The sequence below is a fragment of the Sinocyclocheilus anshuiensis genome, unplaced genomic scaffold (assembly GCF_001515605.1).
Source record: "Sinocyclocheilus anshuiensis isolate Anshui unplaced genomic scaffold, SAMN03320099.WGS_v1.1 scaffold624, whole genome shotgun sequence".
NCBI classification, from domain to species: Eukaryota; Metazoa; Chordata; class Actinopteri; order Cypriniformes; family Cyprinidae; genus Sinocyclocheilus; species Sinocyclocheilus anshuiensis.
This window is the reverse complement of record NW_015554128.1, coordinates 17,144-38,465: the sequence shown is the minus strand read 5'-3', so window position 1 is coordinate 38,465 and position 21,322 is coordinate 17,144. Positions and strand designations below refer to the sequence as shown.

Here is a 21,322-nt window from a genome sequence, read left to right as displayed (position 1 = left end):
TTGTATTGTCCTTACATGATGTTCATTTAACTATTTTGGATATATCTGGTCTTCCTGCCATGTTTCCTTTCATCTGATTGATATTTCATACTTTTATTTTAAGTAAAAGTAGTATAATTTTAATATAATTCTTAAATGTTCAGGTCGTGGTTCACATGTCTTTTTGAGGTGAAATCTTTATTTTTAAAGTAAATGTAAAAATTCACTTTATTATAGTGAGTAATTTTTAAGATTAACATTAACTGGAATGAATCAACTCCATACTTATTTTAGAAAAATAATGTTAAATATAACAGGTTTTTGAGAAATGTTTAAAACTAAGCATTTAAATATAATCTTACTAAGACACTAAAACAACTGATATTTATATGCATTTTATGTAAGCAGTCTGATATACTGTATAAGAGAATCATACTTTCTCACTTTATCATGATATATGGGCATTAAACGCATGATCTATCAAATATGAAACAACACAAAACACATATGCAAACTTTTTTTAGATTTGTTTTTAAATATTTTCTCTTAAGGTTCAGTGAACTGTTTCATCTCAAAATTGACATTTTATTGCATACATATATTTTATTGTATATATATGTATTTTTCAAAATGCCGCTGTTCTCCTCCAGTCCGCGCGGCGGCGGTGCAGCTCATAGTGAGTCGCTCCCCGTTTCTCTCGAGGAAGAACATTTAGCGGCAGCAGACGGTCAGTTAAGTATCTGGCCCGACGGCTCTCTGAGGGCGAATAAAGCGAAGTGTCCCGTTTTTGTCTTTTGTTTTCTTTTGTTTTTGTTGCATTTAATTTGTCCTGATGTCCGGTGGAGTGGAGGCGAGCACAGAGGAGCAGCAGGTTTGCTTATTCGAGCACGTTTAGTACGAGGCCGTTCCGCATCTGACAATACGATTGTATTGATTCAGTTACGAAAGACTCATTTTAACTTACTGTTAAAATAATAATAATAATATATAAATAAATCGGTCGGGTATGTAGCTGCTAGACCATATAAAACAACCGCTCTACGTAAAAGTTATTTTATAGGCTTTTCAAACTGTGTTTTTAGGGTCAGTTTTACAGACTGCGTGCTGATAACGCATTTAGATTAACTGTAAAGCGTAAACCGAAATTATGTATAATAAAACTGTAAACTTTTTTTAAAGAAGTCTCTTCTGTTCATCATGGCTGCATTTGTTTGACCAAAAATACAGAAAAAACAGTAGGCTAATATTGTAAAATATCATTACCATTTAAAATACTGGTTTTCTATTTTAATATACTTTAAAATATATATTTTAAAGCTAAATTTTCAGCATCATTACTCCAGTCTTCAGTGTCAGATGATCCTTCAGAAATCATTCTAATATGCTGATTTATTATCGATATTGGAAACAGTTGTGCTGCTTAAAATTTTGTTTTGGAGCCTGTGATATTTTTTTTAGGATTATTAGATGGAAAAAAAGTTAAAAAGAACAGCGTTTATTTAGAAATCTTTTCTAACAATATAAGTCTTTATTATCACTTTTTATCAATTTAACAGCTCATTTTCAGATTTTCATCAAATTCACTATATTTTGCTTCGTTCAATGTAGCTGTTAGTTCAATGCACCGTTAACAGTTTGACATGATTTGAGAAAAGAAAACTTTCTAGACTGTATCAGCCTGCTTCCTGTGGCTTAAGAATTTGTTTTCAAATGGTTTTCGTCCCACATTTAATGTAGGAGATGCAGGACGCTGTTGTAAGTCCAGAAAAAACTGAGGAGGCCAAACTGAAAGCCCGATACCCACATCTCGGGACCAAGCCCGGTGGCTCAGATCTGCTGCGAAAAAGACTTCAAAAAGGGGTACGTTTCTGAAAGGGAGTTTTAAAGGGGTCATATGATGCTTTTTTAAAAGATCATTATTTTGTGTATTTGGTGTAACAGAATATGTTGACATGCTTTAATGTTCAAAAAACACATTATTTTTCAAATACTGTACATTATTGTAGGTCCTCTATGCCCCGCCTCTCTCAAACGTTTTCTACAAAGTCCCTCCTTCCGACCAGCGCAGTCTGCTCTGATTGGCCAGCTGACCCAGTGCATTGTGATTGGCCGAACACCGCAAGCACTCGTCGGAAATGTAACGCCCCTTACCATAATCGCGAGCTTCATCTTTCAAAATAAATGTAAAGACAGAGCCCGAAAGGGGAACAGAGTCACGTGACAGACACAATGATGAAGCTGGTATGTGTTTGCAGTACACAAGCCACGGTTAAGACAGTTGACTCCACTGTGATGTGACCCTGTCTCTCTCGCTCTCTCTCTCTCGCGCTTTCTCTCTCTCTCTCGCTCGCTTGCGCACACACACACGCACACAATGCGCAAAACTCCGCATTTGAACAGTCAATAGCAAATACTTAAACTAATAACAAAACAGTAGCTGATTCAGAAGCGCCAGATTGTCATAGCAAAGTCAGAATTACCTCCTCTCCTAGGTTCACGAAACGGTCATCCATAAAATGCATTGCTGTTCTGTTGTAAGTAATCTTAAAGATTCCTAAATGCATCTACTTTCGGAAGGCCAAATAAAGTGCTTTTGCTTTCGCCTAGAAACAAACAGCGTCTCCCTGACATGGCTGCTTCAACACTAACTGAGGTTACTGAAACCACGCCTTCTTTCTTTGCGTGCACATTTGGGTGGTATTATGCAAATATTTCCACATAGTGAGGTAGATATGTGGGGGCGTGTTAGAACGAGCCGTTTTAGGGGGTCGTGGCAGAGTCTTAACTTTGATAAAGAACATCTCTTTGGTTTTGAGACTTTAGTCTTTGCAACTTCAGGGATCTTATCTATGCACAATCAGCTTGTAACACTCCAAAGAGAAAGGAAAACTTGAAATCGCATCATATGACCCCTTTAATATTGAGCCCACTGATTGCAAATAATGGACGTTGTTATCCCTTGCAGCAAAAATACTTTGACTCGGGCGACTATAACATGGCCAAAGCCAAGATGAAGAACAAGCAGCTCCCGACAGCAGCGGCGGAGAAGACGGAGATCACCGGAGACCACATTCCCACCCCTCAGGACCTGCCGCAGCGGAAACAGTCTCTGGTGGCCAGCAAGCTCGCCGTCTAATGGGAATGTGGACTCGTGTCTCAGTGCCATTCCTGCTGTCTCCATCTCCATTATGTTCCCTCAACCTTTATTGATTTGTCTTTCTTTTGCTGTCTTTTCTTACTCTATTATGTCTTCGGCCTGTAGAAACGCTCTCAGTATAACGTTTTGATACTGCTGCTAGCATTGCACTTGGGTTTAACCGTACAGTCAGTTGTATTGCGACATCGATGCCAAGGTTTAAACATGGTAATCTGGCCCATGAAGTCAGATCAACATTATTTTAGGGTTTTACACTTTCTCCATCAGCTTTTTTGTTTGTGCTTGTCTTGAAATAAGACCTGCATGAATAGATCATATGGACTGGACTTGAAATAATCACAACCACCTCTTCTGCCAAAACTGTGCCTCCTGGAAGAAACAAAAGGCCTCGTAGATGTTCGCTGATTGAGCTGAAGAAAATCGAAGCGTTCATTCGTTCCTACTTGCTAATTATGAAAATGGCCTTAAAACGGTCTGTTTCTCTCGGGCGGCGATTGTTTGCCCACACTGAGGAGTGTGTTGAGCTCTTCGCTGGGTTCTCTAGGTTTTGTTGTCAGAATGCCTGAAACAAATGTTTACTGTCACAACTGTGCCATTTGTTCTGTAAATAAACTAGTTTTGTGCACGTGCTGTGTGACCGAGTAGTTGTTTCTAAACTTCGCAGTACAGGTTGTAGCTTTTCTGTTGAAAAACTTAGTATTAAAATAAAATAATTTTAATTATCTAGACAAATTGAATGGAGACTAGCATTGTACCATCATTTAGCAGTAACGTTTGGTGAAATTCACTCTTAATGTCTAGTCAAACGTAATTTATATTAACCAAGGCTTTCATTTATTTAGTTTGAATTGTTCACTGACTGAACTTTCATGAAATACAAATAACCAGCTTACGTTTGAAGTATGCATTGTTTTTAGTATATCTGGGTGGAGTGCAGTAACTCACTATTTCCAGCCCATTTGTTGCCATGGTGACTTTTTATTTTATTTTTTTTCAAACGACTGTAATATTACCAAAGCCAAATGAATGAACAAACAGCTCCTGGCAGTAGAGATGACAGATATACAAAGAACCAATTCACGTGTAACATGCATAATGTATGGCGTTTTTCCGTGCCATTCAATTTTATAGTTTCTTTTTCAGGTGACTGTAATATGGTTAAATCGAAAAAATGAAGAACAAACCAGTCCTTACAGCAGAGGCAGAGAATATGGGTATAAACTAATACATTTGGAGTAGGCAGATAAATGCATTTTGTTTTTCTAACTTAGTACAACCGGGCGGAGCGCAGTAATTCAGAATTGCCACAATGCAGATTTTATTATTTTATTTATTTATTTATTTTTCGTTCTTTCTGGCGACTATAATATAACTCCAAATGAAGTGAGACGGCGAAATATAAATGATTGCTATATATTTAGTTTACCTTATGGTGGCCCTTGAAGAGAAAAATATAATATAAATAATATTTTACTTTACAATAAAGTAATATTAAATATTATTATACTTTTTACAGTCAATGTACATTTCATTGGCTATTGAAATTTTGTTGAATGCAGGACATTCAACGCGTTCATTCCGTTGTCAAGTGGTGCCTGTTACATTTCTCACCGGTGGGCAAGACCGACCAATCATATACGGTTGTGATTACTAGATTGTTTTTACTTTTTAATCGATTCATAAGAACTAGTTGCCCGAGTTTTCATTTGTATGCCAGACGTTTGTCTTAATAATTAATGGAGTAAAAATATTACACTATTTTGTGTGCACATGTTTCCATTGAGACAAAAATCATCCAGAGATTTAAATGCGGCTCAATGAAGGAGTAGCGTTTTGAGCCACCAAGCGCCCCCTGGCGGAAGACTAAATCGTGTTCAATCGGAAACAGCTATTAGTTATTTAACTGTGCCACTCAATGCACTTCCCCGGCGGCTGTCGCACCTCCACACCACCAGCCAAGAGACTGCAGAAAGTTTGGCGTTTCTCAATGTCTGTTTTCTAAGTCGCAGCATACGCAGAGAGTTGCGATGTTTCTGGAGTAACGGGAGTTTAGGCAGAGCCCAATGGCAGCGCTGGAGCTGTACTCGAAGGTATGAGAGTTTAAACCCCGCTACTTTCACATCTGAGCAGTAAAAGCATGTGCAAAATTGTACCATCCAGACAGTCCAATCTTACATCTTTTTGCTGTTTTTTTTTTGGAGAACTTTAAAGCTACTGGAATTTATTTTTTTTAATTTATTTTAGTTTGATTATCTAACATTCAGCGGACTGTATTCAAACAAATAAACACTGAACACTTAAATGATTGTTTAATTCTTACATTTTTATTTCTAATTTCTATTAAGGATTGGTGTTCAGTCACTATAGGCCAAAGCCGAGTATCTGTAGTTTAGCTTGTGGTTTCCTGAAGTAAATGTCCTCTAAATTGATCTCCTGTCTGCAAGTGTGTCAGTGATACAAAAAGCTTTTTGCATGTTTTACCCACAAGATGCACAAGATGATCTGATGAACTAACATGTTTTACGTTAAAGGAATATTCTGGTTTCAATAAAAGGTCATCAACAGCATGTAGACCATAGAGCTCACGACAGAAAAATAGCAAAATAAATGCACATGACAGAATTTTCATTTTTGGGTGAACTATCCCTTTAATATCTTAATGATTTTGGCATAAAAGAAAAATCGATCATTTTGACCCATACAATGTTTTTTTGGCTATTGCTAAAAATATACCCAAGCGACTTTAGACTGGTTTTGTGGTGCAGGGTCACATATGAAAGCAGTGTGTCTATGGCTAGTCTGTTTATTGTCAATATATTGTCTTGTAGTTTCTTTTTTTTTTTATTAATTGAATTTTACCATTTTATTTAATTAACAAATTTATTTGATTTCATTTCTTTTCTGAGCATTGACTTGTAGACTTTGGAACTCTCATGTGCAGCAGATATTACTAGTGAATATGAACCATAAAATATGTCCTAGCAGAGCTTGTTTCATCTGTACTGCACAGCCCATTAGACTTTGAGTTATGGACTCCTGTTCTTGGATTAGGCTGTTTTGCATACAGTATGCAAAGTTTCAGAAAAAGAGGCTGAAAACGCATTGCGATTCAGTCTGACCTTTGACCCAGAACTCCAGAAGTTAAAAAAATCGAATCATTTATTTGTTTTAAAATAAATATAGGGATCATCCTGGTTGCCATCAATCCATATGAAAGTCTTCAAATCTATGGATCAGACATCATCAATGCTTACAGTGGGCAGAACATGGGTGATATGGACCCTCATATCTTTGCCGTGTCAGAGGAGGCCTATAAACAGATGGCCAGGTATGTGCACATACCTTTTTGCCATAGAGATTCAAAGTATAGAGTGCATCTAAGAATGTGTTCACAGTTAATGGCAATTACAATGCTATCTCTCCTTTTCCTCCTGTAAGAGACGAGAAAAATCAGTCCATCATTGTGAGTGGAGAATCTGGTGCAGGGAAGACCGTTTCTGCCAAATACGCCATGCGTTACTTCGCCACGGTCAGCGGCTCCTCTGCTGAGGCCAGCGTGGAGGAGAAAGTGCTGGCGTCCAGCCCCATCATGGAGGTATGACAGCAGATAGCTACCTCACTTTAGCTAGCTAGCTTCTGCTAGCCTGTGAAACTCCCTAAACACCAAACAGATGTAGATTTCTCCTCATACTGAGGTTTTCATATGTGTGTAGGCTATCGGAAACGCCAAGACGACGAGAAACGACAACAGCAGCCGCTTTGGGAAGTACATTGAGATTGGATTTGACAGGAAACACCACATCATTGGAGCCAACATGAGGACGTATCTTCTGGAAAAGTCTAGAGTGGTGTTTCAGGTTAATCTGCTGCTTATTCGTCTCTACTACATACTTATTTAAATAGTTTGAAAGAGTCAACATTGATTTCAGTAATATAAAACATAATAGCATTGATATTAAATAAATATAAATTCTGGTGTACTTATGTGGGAATGTCTCTTGACTTAAACTACAGTGGTCAGTTTCTGTTTCCTGTTTTAGGCGAGTGAGGAGAGAAACTATCACATCTTCTATCAGCTCTGTGCCTGTGCCCATTTACCGGAATTTGAACCTCTAAAATTGGGTATGATGCCTACTCTGCATTGTTTATAATTAACAGTCAAGTAAACCGTTAGCATCTATAATGAGTTATGGATGTTATTGTAGGTTTTAAGTCAACCAACAGGTGATATTTTGTAATAAGAAAATCTGTTCACCGCTTCCCCTCAGGGTGGACTCCTTCTCTTCAGTAACCAGTTTTTCTCTTAAGGTAGCGCTGATGACTTTCCCTACACTAACCAAGGCAGAAGTCCCATCATCGAGGGAGTGAACGACCTGAAAGAGATGGAGGCCACAAGGAAAGCCTTTTCACTGCTAGGTATAAATAGCTTACCTTTCCATGTGCCATATATTGTTTTGTACACCGGGGTCCTATATATCTTTCTTTTATTGTCTTAATTTATTATGAGAATGATAAAAGGGTAACGTCTTTTATTTTAATTTTTTTAATTATTTTTGTATTTTATTAATTGTATTGTATTGTTTATTTTATTATTTTAAAAAATTCATTCTTTTTTTATTGTTTCTTTTATTTTTTAATGTGATTATTTTTGTATTCTTTTTTTTTTTTTTTACATTTACATTTATGCATTTGGCAGATGCTTTTATCCAAAGCAACTTACATTGCATTTAGGATACACATTTTTTATCTTTTTTTTTTTTTTTTTCCTTTTAAATTTTTTTTTTTTATAAAAAATTTTTTTTTTATTCTTATTACCTATCTATGATTAGACTGGCCAGGTTTCTGAACATCCAGTAGCAATAGTTGATGTGTAAACATGGACAAAGTCAAAATGTGTTTTCATAGTACATAAAGCTCTTATCTAAAACGATCAAGGACAATTAGATTCTTCATGATATAAACCCTTTTAAAGGAACACTCCACTATTTTTGAAAATAGGCTCATTTTCCAACTCCCCTAGAGTTAAACGGTTGAGTTTTACCGTTTTTGAATCCATTCATCCGATCTCCGGGTCTGGTGGTAGCGCTTTTAGCTGCAGCTTAGCATAGATCATTGAATCTGATTAGACCGTTAGCATCTCGCTCAAAAATGACCAAAGAGTTTCTATATTTTTACTATTTAAAACTGGACTCTTCTGTAGTTACATCGTGTAGTAAGACCGACGGAAAATGAAAAGTTGCGATTTTCTACGCCGATATGGCTAGGAACTATACTCTCATTCCGGCGTAATAAACTCTGGTCATTTTTGAGCGAGATGCTAACGGTCTAATCAGATTCAATGATCTGTGCTAAGCTACAGCTAAAAGTGCTACCGCCAGACCCGGAGATCGGATGAATGGATTCGAAAACGGTAAAACTTAACTGTTTTAACTCTAGGGGAGTTGGAAAATGAGCCTATTTTCAAAAATAGTGGAGTGTTACTTTAATGCTTCTTCACATGCTCTTAGTTTAGTCATTCAGCCACAAACGTGCCAGTATCTACTGATTCCAGGAATAACTGAGGCACACCAAATGGGTTTATTCCAAATCCTGTCAGCCATTCTTCATCTGGGGAATGTGGAAGTGAAAGAGAGAGGATCGTCTAGTTGTGGCATCTCTGTAAGTCGCATTGAGAACGCAAGAATTCATGGATTCTTTAATACACATTTTGCATTTTCATTCATTGATTTCACACTTTGTTGTTTTCATTGTGTCCAGGATGAAAGCGGCCACCTGGCAGTGTTTTGTGACCTCACTGAGGTGTCGTACGAGTCCATGGCTCACTGGTTGTGCCATAAAAAACTCAAGACCGCCACAGAAACCCTAAACAAGCCTGTTACCCGACTGGAGGCCATAAATGGCCGTGACGCTCTTGCGAAGCACATTTATGCCAAGCTCTTCTCGTGGATCGTCAGCCAGGTCAACAAGGCCCTGAGCACTTCCTCCAAACCGCACTCGTTCATCGGTGTCCTAGACATCTATGGGTGGGTGAGGTGCTATTATTTCATCTTCATATTTTATTGATGTTAAAAATGCAGTTGTAGGAAAATTAGGTGAACTGTTGTGCCCAGGTTTGAGACATTCGAGGTGAACAGCTTCGAGCAGTTCTGCATCAATTACGCCAACGAGAAGCTCCAGCAGCAGTTTAACATGGTCAGCATTTTCAAACATGTGTCAGCTGTTCCAGCATTCACGAAACGAGCGGTCATGTCCAAGCACATCATGACTCACAGAAAGCATTTCCCCTCCAGCACGTGTTCAAACTGGAGCAGGAGGAATACATGAAGGAGCAGATACCATGGACGCTCATCGATTTCTACGACAACCAGCCGTGCATCAACCTGATCGAGGCCAAGATGGGCTTGCTAGATCTTTTAGATGAAGAATGCACTGTAAACATGATTGAACCATATATATATATATATATATATATATATAATTAGCATATTTTTGTGATGAACTTCTCAGATTTCTTGATTTGATGCTTCCAGATGCCAAAAGGCTCAGATGATTCATGGGCCCAAAAGCTGTACAACACTCACCTAAAGAAAAGCTCTCACTTTGAGAAGCCACGCATGTCTAACAAAGCCTTCATCATACTGCACTTTGCAGACAAGGTACATGAAGAAAAATATGCACTTATGTGGTCATACAGGAATTCCTAAGAGTCCATGCCATTTTATCTCTTTGTTTTTCTGTTTTAGGTTGAATACCAGTGTGATGGATTTCTGGAGAAAAATAAAGACACAGTCAATGAAGAACAAATTAATGTGCTGAAGGCTAGTAAGGTGTGTTCACCTCAGCATAGCTCACTAACATTTTTCTGGCACAGAAATTCATCTTTGCTGTGCTCTACACAGTTGAAATGAGAACCTGGAATGTGTTTCAGCTTGCGAAATGTTATTCTCTGCTCTCTCAGTGACTTGAAAATACAGTTACGATACAACATGTCTTGAGATAAGTATCGCCACCTGCTGTTCGGTTCATTAACATATTTTTTGGCTTCCTAGACAAGTGGTTCTCAACTGGTGGGTTGCAACCCAAAAACAGGTTATGGAGAGCAGGGAAAAAAATCTGTTTTAAATCAGTTGAGAACCACTGAGTCTAGAGTGAAATAGTCACAAGTAGCATGCATATTGCTGTTTTTTTTTTTTTTTTAATTAAGACTCTTGTTTTCTCAGTTTGCCTTGCTGGTTGAGCTCTTCCAGGATGAGGAAACACCTGCAGCTCCGAGCTCCTCAGCACCATCTGGTCGTGCAAAGGTTGGGCGGTCAACCCAGTCTTTTAGGGAGCACAAGAAATCGGTTGGACTGCAGGTTAGAGTTGACCAACAAAGCCGAGATCCATCTCTGTTTTTGATTGTCTTTTTCATTTCCTTCAATCTGAACTTGGGCTGCAAAAAGACTCTGAAAGTAAAAGCATTCATTCCCATTACCTGATTAAAGTAATAACAGTAAACCTTTTAAGACAGGCGTTATATACAAAAAAAAAGAAAAAAGAAAAAGGGTTTAATAGTCAAATATATTCAAAGGTTTGGGGTCAGTAAGATTTGTAATCATTTTAATTTAAAAATACTTTTTTAGCAAGGGTGCATTAAATTGATCCTGTGCACGCAACAGACTTTTTGCATTATTACAAAAAAGTTAGAGTTCAGATAAATGCTGTTCTTTTGAACTTTGTTCATGAATGAATCCTGAACAAATGTATCACTATTTTCAACATTGATAATAATAAAAAAAAAAGTTTTTTGAGCACCAAATCAGCATATTAAATAATATTAATAATAATATAATATTATTAAAATAATTGTAAAATAATTAAAATAGAAAACATTTATTTAAATGAATAATACAGTTTTGCAATATTACTATTTTACGGTGTTTTTGATCAAATAAAAATGCAGTGCTGATGAGCACGATTCGTTCAAAAAAAAAAAAAAAGTCTTATCAACCCCAAACTTTGGAAAGCATTGTTTTGTTCTTAATTCAATGACTATAAATCAGTAGTTTTATTTAGTTTTTGTTGCACTTGATTCCATTATTTCATTCACAATGCGTCATGGAATTTTTCATGGTAGTTGAACTTAAATTATTAATAATAATAACAACAATAATTGTCTCATAAAAGATGTTAATTGCATGGTCTACCTTTGTCATTTTCCCCAATTTTCATATACTATTTTGCTATAAATAATGGAAAACATGAATGGGAAAAATGCTTCCAGAACCAAGGCTGCTGAAAAATGTGGGAAAAGTAGGCGGTCGCTACTGTGCTCTATTGAAACAGATATTATCCACCCAAATCTCTTCACAGAAAATCACAGTGTCGTTTGTCTGATGCTTTTGTTCCTCCTGTTTTAAGTTCCGGAACTCTCTGCACCTGCTCATGGACACGCTGAACGCCACCACCCCTCACTATGTGCGCTGCATCAAGCCAAATGACGTTAAAGCCCCCTTCATGTCAGTAAGCTGAGTTCAGAGATAATCCACCATTATGTAATATAGGTCACTTTAGTTTCTTCTCTTTCTGGCTCTAGGTTGGACCCCCATCGAGCCGTTCAGCAGCTCAGAGCGTGTGGAGTCCTTGAGACCATTCGTATCTCATCTGCAGGCTTCCCTTCCAGGTGCTAATTCATGATGACATGTCTTTCTAGTCTCCCTTCTGCGTGGAATCTGATTGGCTGTGACCAATTGAAGGGAACCAATCAGAAGTGATGGACTCAAAAGGACCAATCAAAAGTTTTTCAACTGATGTTCGTTTATCAATAAAAACCCTTATTAAACTTATTCTATTCAAGTTTAAAACCACTTTAGCAAAAATTTAGTTCTGTTAACCCAGCTCTAAATGGCCGACCTGATTTGGAATCTGTTTGTGTTTTAATGCATCTTTACCTCCCTCTGGTCAGGTGGACTTATCAAGAGTTCTTCAGTCGTTATCGTGTTCTAATGAGGCAGAAAGAATTCCTCTCAGACAGGAAGTTGACCTGCCAGAGTGTTCTAGAACGGCTTGTGCAGGTATCACACTTCTCTTTGTAAACATTAACACAACTCTTTGTTCTTTCTCTATGCAAAATGCATGTGTCCTGCAAAAAAGAACTACCTAGGCTGGTTTAAGATGGTCTAAGCTGGTTTAAGCCAATCTCCCAGCCAAAAAGTGGCCAAAAGCCCTCTAAACCAGCATGGCCATGCACAGACACGTACAAACCAGCTTTGGTAGGCTTGAGATGTTTTTTAACAGTCTAATGTTACTTTGTTCCCTCTCTGCAGAACAAAGATAAATACCAGTTCGGAAAAACAAAGATCTTTTTCCGGGCTGGACAAGTGGCTTACCTGGAAAAGCTGAGGGCTGACAAACTCCGTGCAGCCTGCATCCACATCCAAAAAACCATCCGTTGCTGGCTCGCCCGGAAGAAATACCTGCGTATTCGCCAGGCGGCCATTACCTTGCAGAGATACACGAGAGGACACCAGGCTCGATGGTGCGTCACACTCACAAATGTTTTAGATTTACATTGCGAAATAAGTCAAGCGTAAATTGAGATGAATTATGAGTGAATTACTAATTGGAATCTAAACTAGCAGTGTATTTTATCTACCCTCGTTTAGCTTGTGCAAGACACTGAGAAGGACGCGGGCCGCAGTGATCTTTCAGAAGTACACGCGCATGTGGGCAGCCCGACGACAGTTCCTGCGACAGAGAGCAGCAGCGGTTCTCATTCAGAGGTTACTGCGCGGCTATACTGCCAGACTGGAGTACAAATGGGTACACAGACAAAGATCTAGGCTTGTAATCACAAATTTAAAAACATGCAAGAGGAATTAAGAATGAGGCTTTCAGGAATGAGTAACAGCTATTTCTTAGTACAGAGAGATGCTAATTCTCATTCATTTAAATGTTACATTATGGAAGTAACATGGGTTGCAAATGCTTTAATGTTGGCTTGGAGATGAAAGCAATTGTTGTAGAGCTTGTTGTGATGTTTTCTTGCATAGTTGGTGTGTGAGCACAAGGCTTTACTGATCCAGCGCTGGGTGCGTGGCTTCCTGGCCCGCTGGCGTTTTCGTCGCATCAAGAGGGCTGTGGTGTATCTGCAGTGTTGTGTGCGCAGGATGCTGGCCCGTCGAGAGCTCAAGAAACTCAAGATTGAAGCCAGATCAGTCGAGCACTACAAGAAGCTCAACGTCGGCATGGAGAACAAGATCATGCAGCTGCAGAGGAAACTGGATGAGCAGGTATCCTTCATCTGTTTTATCTACATCTATCTTGATATCTAAGGAGGAATCCATGTTTGATTTACAATGTTTGTATTTATCTTTAGCATAAAGACAACCGAGAGCTTTCTGAGCAAATAAGGCAAATGGAGAGCCACAGTGCCACTGAGTTGGAGAAGTTGCACATGCAGCTCAAGACTCTTCAAGAGGCGGAAGAGGAGTCCCGTCACCGTGGAGACCTGGTGACATCCTTACAGGAGGAGCTGGAACTGGTCCGTCAGGAGCTGGAGAAGAACAAAGAGGTCATATTTAATTCTGTCTGTCTGTCTGTCTGTGTCTGTCTGTCTATGTCTGTCTGTCTGTCTGTCTGTGTCTGTCTGTCTATGTCTGTCTGTGTCTGTCTGTCTATATCTATCTATCTGTCTGTCTGTCTATCTATCTATCTATCTATATCTGTCTATATCTGTCTATCTGTCTGTCTATATCTATCTATCTGTCTGTCTATATCTATCTATCTGTCTGTCTATATCTATCTATCTGTCTGTCTATATCTATCTATCTGTCTGTCTATATCTATCTATCTGTCTGTCTATCTATCTATCTATCTATCTATCTATATCTGTCTATATCTGTCTATCTGTCTGTCTATATCTGTCTATCTGTCTGTCTATATCTGTCTATCTATCTGTCTGTCTATATCTGTCTATCTATCTATCTCTCTGTCTATATCTGTCTATCTATCTATCTGTCTCTCTGTATATATCTGTCTGTCTATCTCTCTGTCTATATCTGTCTGTCTATATCTGTCTATCTATCTGTCTGTCTTTATCTGTCTATCTATCTCTGTCTGTCTATATCTGTCTATCTATCTATCTGTCTATATTTATAGATATAAAATTACAAAAAATATATTATTTTAAAATCATAATTTTATTCAGCAAGGACACATTAAGTTGATAAAAAGTGACAGTAAAAATATTTGCTTTCTTTCAAATAAATGCTGTTCTTTTGGACTTTCTATTCATCAAAGAATCCTGCAAAAAAATGTATCCGTTTCCACAACAAAATTAAGCAGCACAAAATTCAGCTTTGTCATCGTAGGAATTACATTTTATATATTAAATGCTTTACATATATTAAAATAGAAAGCCGTTATTTTAAATTGTAATAATATTTCCCAGTATTACTGTTTTTATTGTATTTTTGATCAAATAAATGTAGCTTTGATGGGCATAAGAGACTTCCTTAACATTAAAAACATTTTAAAAATCTTACCAAACTTAACTGCTATTTTAACTGCGATCTGCAGATGGTTGCTGAGCTGAATGAGAAGAACACACTGCTGAAGAGTGAGAAAGATGAGATGAACAGACTGATCCAGGAACAGGAGCAGCAGTTAAAAGGTGGATCATGTTGTTTCGGCTTGGCTCAGGAAAGCTCCGACATTTTACCTAGTAATACTATTGAGGGCTTGGGCAAAAAGGTCTGTAATCCTTGTGGAGGAAGTTACCCTTGAGCATTGCCATCCATCTGACTGGTAGTTACTTGACTGGTGAATCTGTTTATCTGCCAAGATTTTTTGTAATGGTAAACGATGTACAAAATTGGATTTGCATACCAAGAAAGTCATGTAGCAGTTGTCATCTGTATTGTCTTAAACAGAGAAATCAGAGTCGACCCATCAGGAGGCCACAGAGCACCTGCAAGCACAGCTGAATGAGGAACGCTTCCGTTACCAGAACCTTCTATCTGAGCACCTGAAACTGGAGGAGCGCTGCGCTGATCTGAGATCAGAAAAAGAGGCGGCTGTAATAAGAAAGATTTTTCATATCACTTTCCTAATACAATGGCATTTTTCACATTTTAATATTGCAACCTATTTTGTGTTACCAATCTTTCTTACAAGGAGCTCTCCAAACATGATCATAACAGAGCCGACTCTGGCTACAGCAGCAGCCAATCAGACAGCGTCCACAGCTCTGTGCTCACAGGGTCAGAGGTCAGCTCGCTGGAAAGAGAGGTCCGTTTCCAAAAGCAGTTTGATTTCTGAATTTCTCCTAGATTTTCTGTTATGATAGGATATGATGGTTGTGTTTGATGCGTCTAGGATGCTGGCCAGACGGCAGCTGATGTGTCCCTGCTGCTGAAGCTTCAGAGGAGAGTCGCTGAGCTGGAGAAGGAGAAGATGGACCTGCAGAGTGAGATGGACACCAAAGAAGACCAGCTGCAACTGGAACAAACTAAAGTAAGAACCAAAACAGCTAGGCTGTTATCATGTACTGGAAGTCATGCATGTTCTTTCTCTGTGTTTCCAGGAACTGGAAGATTGTCAGAGAGTGTTAGGGGCTGAGAGAGACTATGAAGCTCTGAAGGTACCAAAAACACACTTTTGCTCACTAAATAAAATTTTTGGTTTGTCTTTCATGCATTCAAAGAAATGTGTGTGTGTGTGTGTGTGTGTGTTTTCTGATCTGCTCACAGCGTCAGGAGCTGGAGTCCGACAATAAGAAGCTCAAGAAAGATCTGCAGGAGCTCCGTCAGTCCCTCAGTAAGGGGTCGGGGTCAAAGTTGGCGTCCCCTGGAGGTCAGGCATATAACATGCTCCTCGAACAGCTCAACTCCACCACAGAAGAGCTTGAAATGCGAAAGGAGGAAGTGCTCATCTTGCGATCTCAACTGGTCAACCACGAGGCATTTAAACATAAGGTAGTGTGCAAACTTTTTTTGCAGCCATTTGACATTCCATAGGTGAAAATCTTCAAAATAATGTGACATAAATTATAATTAATAAAATATAACACACACATAATCAGTCTGGCAGTAAATAATTTTTTTTTTCAGGAAACAGGAACCGAAGGAGATTCAGGTGACTCAAGCAGGTATATCAGCTTTTATATTTCAGAAATTTGTATTTACAGTCCTCAGACCCATGTTCACGCTGTAACATGCATGTTTCCTTATAATGGAAGTCATTTATGACTCTTTCTCTCACAGATCTCCCACGTTGGACCTTCATGAGCTCAATGAGGATGGAGAACTCTGGATGGCTTATGAGAGCCTGAAGGAAACTAACAGGTGAAATAAAATAGAACTAATATACAAAGACACTCTTTCTCACGTACACTAACTTACACACACCATCCAAAAAATCTTTTTTTTTTTAATGAAAGTGTCTTTTTAAATTGGTAAACAAAGGGACTAAATGGACCCATTAAGTAAAATAGCATGCTAGTTCCTGAGGTAACATTTTTCTAAAACTTAATGAAGTCTATATAGACTAATAAAAATGACAAAAACACAGAATTACTCAAATTAACTAAAATTGAGATGAAAACTGTAAAAAAAAAAAATATTATTCAAAATATTAAGAAAAACTAAAATATATCAATAATACTAAAATAACACTTGTTAAGTGCATATCTTTTGAGTAACATTTTAATATCTCTTTGCAGGATTCTAGTGTCACAGTTGCAAACTCAGGGACAGTCCCACGAGGAGGAGGTGGAGGGTTTGAGGGCGGAGCTTCAGCAGTTAAGGGCGGAGCTTGATCATCAGCAGCAGATGCTGTCGAACAGCTTGGAGCTTCCGCATGACGCTCTAATACAAGCCAGCCTGCAGCACGAGATCAGTCGCCTCACACAACAAAATATGGTACGCATACACTAACAAATATACATAGTAATATATGACAGTAAATATTATTCTGCATTACAATGATTTATGTAAATTAAAGGACCTCTTGGAGCAGATGGGGAAACAGGACAAAATGATCCGCAAACTAAAGAAACACCTGAAAATTTACATGAAAAAGTTTGGGGAGGCTGAGGGTAATGATTTCTCATGTTTGAAAACAAGATATTAATAATATCAGTCAAGTTTGGACACTAGATTCATGTTTGTTGTCTAAAAAACTGTCTAAAAGTTTTATGATTAAATGCTTTCAGTTAGTTTTGTAGACAAATTGTCACATGAATTTCTGTTGGAGTGGCATCCCATGATTATTTTTATATGGAAAATATGAATATTTTGGTGGTGGCAGCAGGTGTTCATATCGAGCAGTCCTCTCCAGAGAACATAGTTGGCGAGAGCGGACGCACGGTCAGTATCGTTCGCAAAGAGAGGGATTTCCAGGGCATGCTGGAGTACAGGAGAGAAGACGAGAGCAAACTGTTCAAGATACTCATCACAGGTGATCTGAACATCATAAACATGTAGAATATCAGCAGAGAAACTAAACAATACAAATGTTTATAGATACTTTCTTTGGAACAAAGTGAAACAAATGGACATTGAATTTTTTTGCTTTAGGCAGTATATTCCATTGAAAAGAGTGATTTTCAGTCATTTTGATTGTATTTATCCACAGAGCTCAAACCCCGAGGTGTGGCGGTGAATTTGGTCGCAGGTCTGCCTGCTTACATTCTCTTCATGTGTCTGCGACACGCCGACTACGCCAACGATGACCAGCGGGTCTCCACCCTGCTGAACTCCTCCGTCAACACCATCAAGAACGTACTGAAGGTGAAAGACTCTGTCAGAATATGTTGGAATACAAATCCATTGAGATAAGAGTGAACCATTTTTGCATGAAAAATGTCCAGATTATTTCGATTTAAACATCTGACAAAACATGCTGTGGTAATTACGTAATAACTTGCTATCTGTACAGAAACGAGGAGATTTTGAAACCATTTCCTTCTGGTTGGCAAACACTTGTCGCTTCTTACATTGCCTGAGGCAGTACAGTGGAGAGAAGGTAGGTTGTTTGCTGCGTTTCGAACCCTAGTGTTCTGTCTACATAGACAGCATTGTAGACGTCATTATTACACTCTAAAAAGTCAGCAGCAAAATGGCAGCAGCATTTATTAAATATCTCGTCCTGACCAAATAAGTCAGTGAAACGTATCCGTCACAAGAAATGCAATCCCAGAATGCATTGTGGCAAATCATTAAATTGTAGTGGGAAATTCTTACTATTATTTTATACACACACACACACACACACGAGATTTTGAAACCATTTCCTTCTGGTTGGCAAACACTTGTCGCTTCTTACATTGCCTGAGGCAGTACAGTGGAGAGAAGGTAGGTTGTTTGCTGCGTTTTGAACCCTAGTGTTCTGTCTACATAGACAGCATTGTAGACGTCATTATTACACTCTAAAAAGTCAGCAGCAAAATGGCAGCAGCATTTATTAAATATCTCGTCCTGACCAAATAAGTCAGTGAAACGTATCCGTCACAAGAAATGCAATCTCAGAATGCATTGTGGCAAATCATTAAATTGTAGTGGGAAATTCTTACTATTATTTTATACACACACACACTCATTCATGTATACAGACAATTTTTTGGGGTGCTTTCTTATTTTGAATACACTATGTAAATTTTATCAATATAAATTCTATTTTTTTCTTCTGTATTCATGTTTCTTATTATCTTAAAACCTTTTAAGATCTACAATTTTATGCTCAAACGATGGCAATTAGTTTCATAGACAAATTATGCCTACGTAAGGTAAGATATTTCTGTGGAAAATATTAGTAATTTTATATTATCTAATATTTATATAATATAATATAGTTCTTTTTATGTTTTAATGTTCTTTTGTGCTAGAGGTAGTAATTAGCTTAGCAAGATGCTAACACCAGACTATTAGAAATTAACTGTATGCATTAGCCATCACTTTTTGTGTGGCACAGTGTTGCTTCTTGTAAATTTCAGTTCAATTATTCAAGGTTCCTTGTATGCTGAATTAGAAGAATCTGATCAAAAAAAATAGCTTTCTGAAGAAGCTAGCTGCAAATGTTGAGAGTAGAGAGAAACGTTTGAAACAGCACTTCTGCATGTCTGTACACATGAATGTTAATGTTTTTATTATTACTACTATTATTTTGAATTTTTTACTCCTATATGAATGCTGGCCTAATATTTTATTTCTTCCTGACCTTTTTTAGGCATACGCAAAGCACAACACGCCTCGGCAGAACGAACACTGTCTGACAAACTTTGACCTGTCTGAGTACCGGCAGGTTCTGAGTGATCTGGCCATTCAGATCTACCAGCAGCTCATCAGGGTCATAGAAAACATTTTACACCCCAAGATTGGTAACTCCATACTCTGATCATAAAGATTTCAATGTTTATTTTATGCTCTCTGCTTGATCATTCCCTCTTTTCCTCATGGCAGCTCCAGCCATGTTGGAGCAGGAGACCATTCAGGGTGTGATGGGTGTGAAGCCCACAGGAATGAGGAAGCGCACGCCCAGTTTCCATGAGGAGGGCTCTCACTCGCTGGAGTCCATTCTGAAGCAGCTGGATGTGTTCTATTACACACTGCTTCAGCACGGCAACGACACCGAGCTGGTCCGACAGGTCATCAAACAGCAGTTCTACGTCATCTGCTCTGTTACACTCAACAACTTACTGCTCCGTAAGGACATGTGCTCCTGGAGTAAAGGCCTGCAGATCAGGTACTGACCACTAGAGGCCACTAGACCTACGGATAGTCTGGGGCTGCGTTCCAGTTCATTTTTTTTTATGCCCTTCACTGGCCAACTTCCCTCCGTCTCGTTTACTTGGATGTACGTCATTGATTACGTTGCATGAGTGCCCACTACTGGCAGAACCGTTGGAATGGGCTGAATTGGAACGTCCTAGGACCTTTGATCACTTAGAATCTGCTATGGAGTTGGTTTATTGTTTACATTTTCCCCCTTTGTTTGGTACAGCATTCTATTTGTATATAGGTATGCTTGGGCTGTTATAAATGTAAAAAAAAAAAAAAATCATTTAGATATTATAGTTGTTTGGGGTGGGGATAAATTAAACGCGATCTGCGATGACGTCACAATCGTGGTGCATTGTGGTCTATGGAGTGGCCTGAAGTGTGCATATGAAGCAGACTCGTATAGGCTTAGATCTCTGCCACAATTCTGCGCGCGAAAGATCATATTTTGAGCACGCAAAAGTGTTTTGCACGTGCGCAAACTGAGTTTTGTGGAGAAAATATTTGTCTCGCAAAGAAGAAAGTATTTCGAGCGCACGAAAATCAATTTTGCATTTAAAATAAGTTTTTGGATGTGTGCAGACCTTCTCTTTTGCGCGTGCAACGTTTCACTAGCTTGCTCACCTGATGCCCGCTCTCAGTGTTCGCTAAATGCCAACAGCTCAACACAACCCAGCTCAACACAACCCAGCGTTACATTGTGCCATAATTCCAGCCAATCAGAGACCGAGGCTGCTAAATTCTGATTGGCTGCCTTGACAACCAATCACAACATTCCTTGCATTACCTCGACAGCAGAAGAGGAAAAAATATGATGTTTCGCGTGCAGAATTATGGCAGAGATGTAATCCCATAGACTCGCTCCCTCGGGTCAAAATCGAGGGGTCGAGGGTCTGTCCATATAAACTTCCCTCGTTTACTTCATGAAGTGAAACGCACTTCAAAATGGCAGTGGGGATTCCCCCGAGGGGAAGTGCTTAGGGAAGTTTGCGAGTGTGTGTTTAAAAGTGGAGTGGAATGAAGCCTGGGTTGGAAAAAAAAAAGTTCATTCATAATTTTATGTGTATAATAAAACTTTACAGGTAATTAACTTTACTTTTATGTAATTAAGTTTTAAACATTTTACTTCTCTAAAATTTTTTTTTTTCTGTTAATTTTTTGTTATATAGAACATTGAAAATATATATATATGCATGTATTTATATTTTATTTACAATTAGTTTTTTCTTTATATAAGGTATAATGTATGTCAGCTGGAGGAGTGGTTGCTGGATAAAGATCTTCAGGGCAGTGGAGCGCGTGAGTCTCTGGAGCCTTTGATTCAGGCAGCTCAGCTTCTGCAGATCAAAAAGAAGAGCCAGGACGACGCAGGGGCCATCTGTACTATGTGCACGGCTCTCACCACTGAACAGGTGTGTGTGTGTGTGTG

At 38.5% G+C, this 21,322-nt stretch overlaps 2 protein-coding genes across 3 annotated transcripts in view; both read left to right on the top strand.

Annotated features, from left to right (window-relative positions):
- The first annotated feature begins 638 nt into the window (after positions 1-638).
- On the top strand, positions 639-3,444 carry LOC107670207 (cAMP-regulated phosphoprotein 19). 2 transcript variants are annotated; one of them, XM_016462729.1, is made up of 3 exons: positions 639-706; positions 1,717-1,839; positions 2,945-3,444. In XM_016462729.1, exons 2-3 carry the CDS (start codon positions 1,720-1,722, stop codon positions 3,113-3,115), a joined length of 291 nt encoding a protein of 96 aa, XP_016318215.1. In that variant the 5' UTR covers positions 639-706; positions 1,717-1,719; the 3' UTR covers positions 3,116-3,444. The 2 variants fall into 2 exon arrangements, with proteins under 2 accessions (XP_016318215.1, XP_016318214.1); XM_016462728.1 differs by having other exon boundaries at positions 670-850.
- Positions 3,445-4,307: 863 nt separating this feature from the next.
- The window catches only part of LOC107670190 (unconventional myosin-Va-like), a 17,910-nt gene continuing 895 nt past the window's right edge, over positions 4,308-21,322 (top strand). Inside the window, exons 1-37 of the mRNA XM_016462713.1 lie at positions 4,308-4,350; positions 6,320-6,464; positions 6,575-6,731; positions 6,850-6,993; positions 7,177-7,258; positions 7,445-7,552; positions 8,688-8,794; positions 8,894-9,159; positions 9,247-9,328; positions 9,427-9,567; positions 9,667-9,792; positions 9,880-9,963; positions 10,357-10,491; positions 11,537-11,634; positions 11,712-11,798; positions 12,081-12,189; positions 12,442-12,653; positions 12,781-12,937; positions 13,168-13,407; positions 13,494-13,688; positions 14,696-14,789; positions 15,049-15,194; positions 15,293-15,406; positions 15,494-15,631; positions 15,702-15,758; positions 15,868-16,092; positions 16,228-16,265; positions 16,381-16,461; positions 16,839-17,037; positions 17,120-17,213; positions 17,429-17,575; positions 17,753-17,907; positions 18,056-18,087; positions 18,417-18,471; positions 19,343-19,493; positions 19,576-19,858; positions 21,131-21,306. Coding sequence (XP_016318199.1) covers positions 4,308-4,350; positions 6,320-6,464; positions 6,575-6,731; positions 6,850-6,993; positions 7,177-7,258; positions 7,445-7,552; positions 8,688-8,794; positions 8,894-9,159; positions 9,247-9,328; positions 9,427-9,567; positions 9,667-9,792; positions 9,880-9,963; positions 10,357-10,491; positions 11,537-11,634; positions 11,712-11,798; positions 12,081-12,189; positions 12,442-12,653; positions 12,781-12,937; positions 13,168-13,407; positions 13,494-13,688; positions 14,696-14,789; positions 15,049-15,194; positions 15,293-15,406; positions 15,494-15,631; positions 15,702-15,758; positions 15,868-16,092; positions 16,228-16,265; positions 16,381-16,461; positions 16,839-17,037; positions 17,120-17,213; positions 17,429-17,575; positions 17,753-17,907; positions 18,056-18,087; positions 18,417-18,471; positions 19,343-19,493; positions 19,576-19,858; positions 21,131-21,306 — 4,903 coding nt within the window. The remainder of the gene's footprint in view (positions 4,351-6,319; positions 6,465-6,574; positions 6,732-6,849; positions 6,994-7,176; positions 7,259-7,444; positions 7,553-8,687; positions 8,795-8,893; positions 9,160-9,246; positions 9,329-9,426; positions 9,568-9,666; positions 9,793-9,879; positions 9,964-10,356; positions 10,492-11,536; positions 11,635-11,711; positions 11,799-12,080; positions 12,190-12,441; positions 12,654-12,780; positions 12,938-13,167; positions 13,408-13,493; positions 13,689-14,695; positions 14,790-15,048; positions 15,195-15,292; positions 15,407-15,493; positions 15,632-15,701; positions 15,759-15,867; positions 16,093-16,227; positions 16,266-16,380; positions 16,462-16,838; positions 17,038-17,119; positions 17,214-17,428; positions 17,576-17,752; positions 17,908-18,055; positions 18,088-18,416; positions 18,472-19,342; positions 19,494-19,575; positions 19,859-21,130; positions 21,307-21,322) is intronic.